This window comes from Aplysia californica, unplaced genomic scaffold (genome assembly GCF_000002075.1).
Source record: "Aplysia californica isolate F4 #8 unplaced genomic scaffold, AplCal3.0 scaffold00172, whole genome shotgun sequence".
In the NCBI taxonomy this organism is placed as follows: Eukaryota; Metazoa; Mollusca; class Gastropoda; order Aplysiida; family Aplysiidae; genus Aplysia; species Aplysia californica.
This window is the reverse complement of record NW_004797442.1, coordinates 108,250-115,722: the sequence shown is the minus strand read 5'-3', so window position 1 is coordinate 115,722 and position 7,473 is coordinate 108,250. Positions and strand designations below refer to the sequence as shown.

General features: G+C 37.8%; 1 protein-coding gene across 1 annotated transcript in view; it reads left to right on the top strand.

Annotated features, from left to right (window-relative positions):
• The first annotated feature begins 94 nt into the window (after positions 1-94).
• The window catches only part of LOC101856892 (protein FAM227A), a 25,900-nt gene continuing 18,521 nt past the window's right edge, over positions 95-7,473 (top strand). The window contains exons 1-2 of the mRNA XM_005098088.3: positions 95-488; positions 5,867-6,031. Of these exons, the coding sequence (XP_005098145.2) occupies positions 368-488; positions 5,867-6,031 (286 nt within the window). The 5' untranslated portion in view covers positions 95-367. The remainder of the gene's footprint in view (positions 489-5,866; positions 6,032-7,473) is intronic.

Below are 7,473 nucleotides of genomic sequence, written 5' to 3'. Positions count from 1 at the left end.
GACAAATAACATTTACTTGATTTGATAAAATACCGATAAAAATGTTAGAAATTAAACTAGCTCTGCATGCGGTTGCCCTGTTAAACAACAAGATGGCTGACTTTGAGCAAAGCGTCAAATAGGGCCTACTATGCGCTCGCGTCTTAATACTTCTTGAACAGTCGTATTGGAATGGGTTGTATTTAATTGAATTACGATGGGCATACACGTACATTTAGTATTGTAAAACGCAATCTCTAATGTGTGGACCAGTCGACCCATGAGGATATTTGTTTTCTGAAATATCTTTTCGATTTTCTTTTCGAGTTTCAAAACTCAACCACTCATTCATTATTAAAATTAAAACCTACTGTTGTACTATTACATAATGTCAGGTATAAACAGAGTTGGGTCCCCTATGGATCTATTGGATGAAAGCCTTGATGAAGCTCCTGACAAAGTCTCACTCCGGAAACGACTGTTAGAAGCAAAGCAACGGACAAAGTCTCGTATCCTTTTTTACTTTTTTATAATTTATACTACTCTGTATAGATCTAGATCTATATATAGTATATAGTGTATCATTTTATGTGATGACGAAATTAAAAGGAAACTTTAAGGGAAACAATAGACTATTATAGTCTAGAGTCTAGATCTAGTATGTTACTATTTATGTATGTGTGTAATATACTGTTTTTCAGAAGTACAGTCGAACCTGTGTAAAACGGAATCGCAAGGGAGCCAGAAAAAAATTCTGTCTTAGACATTTTCCGTCTTAGGGAAATTTAGGGGGAGGGGGGGGGGGGGGTTCAAAGGCCCAGCCAGTGGGATCAAGGATCCGTTATCTGATCTGCAAGCAGTGGTCAAATCTTCACACCTCTCAACTGCTATACTGTCTGATGCGCGTCAGTCTTACTTATCCAATTACCACCAGTGCTTGCCTTTCCGTACCACTGTTTGACCTATTAAAAACAGAAACGTTTAAACTCTCCTTTACTTCCACCCTTAGCCCCACCCACTGGTGTAACAAGCACAGTCAACCAATACCACTCCTCACTGCCATCGTGTAACAACGATTCGAGGGACTCTTTTCTCAGCTGGCCGTATGACCAGGGTGGCAGGCATTGGTCAAACTAATTTCACACCTCTGGCTGCTGGCTACCCTGGAAAGTTTCCGTAGTGTGGCTCGCTACTCGAGCACTCTCACATGCAGTCGTGAGATTTACACCCACACAACCCTGACCATTCGCATCGCTCAGGGCTCACATGATGGGGTAATAGGGTAACATCTACCCCCAAATTGCTCCCCTACTCCCCTTCCTCGTCCAGCGGCATGGCTATTGGGTTAAGTTTATAGCCAGCGGAACCAAACTTGCAAGTTTTGTTTCAAATCAGGGCTGAGCGGGTGAAGCATTTTCCATCTTACGACAGGTGAAACCCTCGGAAGGGAGCAGATTTTTCTTTCCGTTTCCGCGTTGGACAGGTTTCCGTTTTATACAGGTAATTAAAGAGGAATATCAAGGGAGGAGCGGGGAGATTCCGTTAAGACAGGTTTCCGTTTTATATAGGTTTCCCTTAAGGCAGGTTCGACTGTATTAAAATGTCTGTGACTGTGATATCAGTACAAAAATATTTGGCAATAATGTGATTTTAAAGTCTTTCTTATTCAAATGTCATGCCCTGGGAAAGGAGTAGGGTTAACTGCCCTTAGTGCAAAAGGACCTGTATGTTATGTTGAAGGGGCTAGCACAATAAGAAAAACACATGCGAGATCCATGAACGGGTGTTCTGAGACTTCTTTGTTTAATTGACCTACATTGCATAACACACAGGCGGGTAACACCGACTTGAAATACAATGTACTAATACCGTACTTGGTGTGATAACCGTATCTAGGACACTACACTGTATAGGTTCAACCACTTTCACTATCTTCTCAATGCAACGGAAAAGTGGAAAAAAATTGACAGGAGCACCTTCCTTTGGATTGTCTGTTGACTTATGATCTGATTTATCCACTTCCTTTTACTTATTCTTTTTTCTTTTATTGAAGCTGGCATAGAATCTAGAAAATAAAAATGTTTGTTGAAAAACTTGATTGGTGAGATTTTTCTAGGTAAGTTATTCAAGTGCAGAGATAAAAAAAGAAAGAAAAGAATAGAGTCAGTGTTCAGTGCTGTTGCTGTTTTTTTCATTATGAGTCATTGATTATTAATTTGCTACTGATTATGATAAGCATTTGCTGTAATACTTAACCCAATTCACCCTGCGTTGCCGTGGCAGTACACTTGTGTCCACCCTGGCTTGCTGCGAGCCAGGGGAAAAATCGGTCTGAACTCGACACATTAAACTTAGCCACGCATTTTGCCCAAAGTATTTATAGGGTATCAGTATGAAATTTTGCTTAGATTTTACTTAAATGTTCTTTTAATTTTATTAGAGAGAAAGATGAAGGAAAGAGCAGAGAAAACAATATATTCTTCGTCCGACTGCGACTCATTGGCACTCGATTTAGCAATAGCAGCTTTTGAAAATCTATGGTCTAGATCTAGAGATCTAGCTTTTCTTCGAAGTTTTCAAGGCACTAAAATCAATCAGATTGCCTTGTTTTTCTAGATTTAGATCTAGATCTACTTTTAACTTTCTTTGCCACTAATTATGCCTGAAACAAACTAAAAACATGGTTCATGTATTTCAAGAAATACAAAAATAACAGTGGTTTTGTTGTTTTTTGTTGCTGTTTTTTTCTTCTTCTCGTCCATGAAAATTCCAGTACTCGCTTTCTTGTCATGATTTGCAGTGACAAAAAAACAAAAGTAACTCGTACATGACGAAAAACTGGATCAAAACAGGCTTGCAAAAGGTTAGGACTCGATTTTGTGGACTGGTATTTTGATATGACTATTCTCGTAGCTCTCTGGACAGAAGCGCGCGGCAGCTACGAATATACTCGTAGCTCGGGTGCAATGGGTTAAGACAGCGAAATGTAGTTTGTTGTCCCAAGGGCAGGGTGAAATGATCCAGGGCCTATCTGTCCCCATGGTTTTATGCACCCCACATAATTTAGCTAAATTTGATCATTTTTGGCATAATTTCTGATTATTTTCCTTTATCATTCTTTGTTAAAATTAACAGAATCCCATAATTTCACATTTTTGGGCTCAGTTTGCATAATTTCAGAATTTTTCTTGCATAAAACGATGGGGACAGGGTCTATACATGCAACCAGACTGGTTGCGGGTTGGGCATGGTGATAATATTTGTTTTACGGACCAACACAACATCCTCTTGGGTCATGCCAGAATATTAACATAAATAATTCTATCTCTAACCTCAGGTTACGGTTAGTTACAATTATAACTTATATTTCTATCTTATAATTGTGTACAGCAGGAAAACAACAAAAGGAAAAGATTTTAAAAACATATCGTTTTTAATTTTGAGGAGTATTACCATTAGCAATTATACTTGCAATAAATGTAGTTTAACTCTTTATTTCCGAGGGGGGTAAACCCAGTACGCCGGGGCCCTTTTTTGGCACTAAATCTAAAAATGACGAAATCGTCAGTAACTGGGTCATTAAATCGAAACTAGCGAACTTATTATGATAAAACTTCATCTAATGAATGAACTTCCGAGAGAGAATGTTTAGTTGCCCTCAAGACTTTTGGCGTCATGAGTAGAGAGAAGTTCGGTCAGTTTGGCTCTTTAGCGAATCAGAACTAAAAAGTTCTTTAAAAAATGACCACTTCAGGTCGAACACGCACCATGCGCAGCCCTTTATAGTCACCAGAGTGCAGACTTCAGTAGTCGAGTCCCATGAAACGTCTGTCCAAGTGGGTGGTTTGCTTCTTCTTGCCTATCAAATATAGATCTATCGTCCTTATCTCCCCTTCTTCTTTTTTATGTTTGTTACTCTCTTGTAACACCTCTAATCATCTGGCGCTCGTATGACCTTATGCAGTTGCGAGCGCTGTAAAACCTCTACTAAAACTAAACTAAACTAAAAAACGTCTGTCCATGGATGATCTGCGGCTAGGACTTTCCTACACCTCAGTAGTCTGCATTCTCATGGCAGATCTTAACCTACGACAAGATTCTATACCATGTTCATCTTTGCTAGGCAGAGATGACATGGATCAGAGCATGGCAATGTGTTCATAATTCCTCGATTGTCTTATAAAGAAGGATCATTTTCTCGATTACATTTGTTTTAGTGCAAAGCCCATTTTTACGCTGCAGGATATGTTAACTCCAAAATTGCTGTCTATTGGCCCCCTCCCCCCCCACTCAATTTTCTCTAGGAGCCACTTCTTAGTGAACATATACTGTGTATGTGGCTTTAAAAACTCATGGTTTAGCAGGTCCTTGTGTTAAGGCGCCACTGAACATTTCGAACGACGCATTAAAAATGTGTCCAAAGGAGGGGATGTGGAGCACTGCTTCTAGAAATTTCAGAATGAAATCATTAGGTTTTTTAAACTCTGTAAAAGAAATTAAATATTGTGTAAATGTCAAAGGGATGGAATATTAATGTCAAAGAGAAAATAAAGAAAAAGGTCAACTAATCTTTTCACGACTTCCTTTACAAGATTTTTAAACATTGGTGAAATTTGCGTTTTTGGGTGCTTTTTTCTTTTAGCCGTTTCCGTTTTCAAAACAGGTTTCTTCTTCGTGGATTTTATATCAAACAAATTCCTTTTGAATGAATTATGTCTGTTCCAAATTACAACATTCTAGAACAATTTTTGCGCGAGATATTTAGAAAAAAAGTTGTAAAGCTGTATTACATGATATATAGGGACATACAAATAACTTAGTCTATATTTGACATGCTTGGCATACTGCATTTTTATGATGTATGTCAAAAGAAATTTTATTGAGGAATTTATTGTTACAATTATTTATATACAGTGGAAACCTGATATAACAGGGATGGTGGGAGTAGAGAAAAAGTCCTGTTATATCCGATCCCTGTTAAATCCGAAATGCAAGGAAAGTGGACATTTGTGGACTAATCTAGCTGTTCTTATTCATGGGTAGTTTCCCTAGCCACAAGTACCCACGAACATGGGTTTTGGCAACGACTTTCTCCTTGCGTCCTTAAACCACAACAGAATAGCTTGGTCCACAGCATCTACATCGGGTAGTCTCATCTTCTTTCGATCCAGAGCAAACTTTTCATTGGAGTATGCTGCTACTATCTTCTCTCTTTCCTTGATAATGGTGGGAATCGACCCTTGTGGAATGTCGAACTGACGACAAATCTCTGCCCGTGGAACTTGCTTTTTGTCAACTGTCTGGATTATTTCGTATTTTTTTGTCAATTGAAAGGCATTTTGTCTTGCACTTGACATCGTTGGTGACCATAATGAAAGAAGTAGGCTTAGATCTAGGCTGACCGGTCGTCCTCTCTCTCTCTCTCTCTCTCTCTCTCTCTCCCTCTCCCTCTCCCTCTCCCTCTCCCTCTCCCTCTCTCTCTCTCTCTCTCTCTCTCTCTCTCTCTCTCTCTCTCTCTTACTTTTTACACATTGTTAACGAGCCTTTGTCCCTGCTAGAACCGGTTGGGCTCCGATGAGGCCCTGTTATTACCGATAACTTTTAATAGAGACAAAGAGTAGGAAAAAACGAGGATTTTAAACATCCCTGTTATTACCGGATCCCTGTTATTACAGGGCCTGTTATATATTATGGTTTCCACTGTATATTGAAGCATATCAATTTTATAGTTTCAATGATAGGGCATCTGTCAGTGATGCCTACATTATATGGGCATTTGTAGGATATCTATGCTCATCTGTGTGAAGTGAAGGTGCATGCCTTAACAATTGAAGGAAGACTTTCAAAGGTCACAATCATGAGTGTTTCCTTAACTTTTTCTTCTAAGCGTTTCTCATTGGATCTATTGAAGAGGTGAACAAAAAGATAAGCCGACTAGATCATAAACTGCAAAGCTACACTGAGCTCATTTGTGAAAGTCGAGCCTCTGCCTATGACAATGATGGACCTATGCCATCGAGTGCAAGGGGAAGAGACCAGTATCAAAAACGAGGTTGGTTCCTAATTACCAGTTTCAGTTTTTTGTTAGATACTAGTTTGAAGGTGAGGTGAAATTGATTTAAATTGATAAGCGTAAATAAATATATTACTGTTTTAAGTTGAGATGAGAGTGATTTTAATTGATAAAGTGTGAATAAAATTGTTCTGATAGTGTCACATTTTTATGAGGATGCAGTAGCCTATATTTTTGATCTTTTATAATTTGCAGTTGTTATTTTTCTTCCTGTGTTAATAATGATAATAATATATGACATTTATATAGCAATGAACCCCAATTAAAGAACACAGGCTATGAGCGCTTTATAAATACTAGTGGCAGCGCATAAACAGTGCATTGTGCTCTGACTAAAATCTTACGTCTTTAATCTAAACACAGAAATGACTTGAGTTGACTTCTGAATAGATTAAGAGATTTGATTGCTCTTGAGTTATTACCAGGCTGTGTGTTTCAGATCTTGGGATCATGAAATGCCAATATGCCCTTTCACTCATTGTTTTCAGTTTCATTGATGGTAAAAGTAATTTCTACATGTCACTTGATGACCTTAAACTGCGAGCTGGAATGTACAGTTTCAACAGATTTGATAAACATGTTATGATGGAGCATTGTCATTTTTAAGCATTTATGTGACTTAGGGTGGCCAACCTGTACAAAATTCTTTTCTCACCAGGAAGACAGGGCAGAGTCCGTAAAGGAGGTGTAGCAGAGTCTTGCTTTCTTTTCTTTAAAATTAAATCGGCAGCATTGTTTTGAACAATTTTTAGTCTTTTCACATTCTCCAGAGATATTCCTAATAACAAAAGGTTACAATTTATTATAATCAAGTTTTTATAATTTATTGATAATACATGTACTAAACTATTCACCAATAGAACAGTAGGCCGATGTTTGATATTGATTAGATGATGTAATTTACTGATTTTTTTATATTTCTAGGTACATAATGCTTATCATAATATTTAGTCTCTCTTTTACTTTTAGTCTTAGAGATTGAAGAAGCCCCCCTCCCCTTCCCCCTTTTTTTTTCTTTCATCACCTTCATTCTCAAATCCCAAGGCTCATAAATAATTATTTACCTTTCAAGTATATTTCATGCGGCTTATAATTCACATTAAATCTACAGTAGCTATGTTCATTAACTTATATATATATTAGATCTTATGCTGTATTTAGCTTGCTTATTTTTAGTAGAGTTTAGAATCTTCTTAATTAATTAAGAGAATATTTTAAAAGTTGTCCCAGTTGAGAGGCAGTAATGCAGTGCAAGTCTCTAGTCTAAGCAATAATAAAAAAAAGAGGAGACTGTGGATAACATATTGTTTAAACATGTGTTGGTGACTGTAACATGTGTATGTGTAAATGCAAATTTATATTCACGTGTTCATGTAGGGTACCTGTGTGTGTGTGTGGGTGTGTGTGTGTGTGTGTGTGTG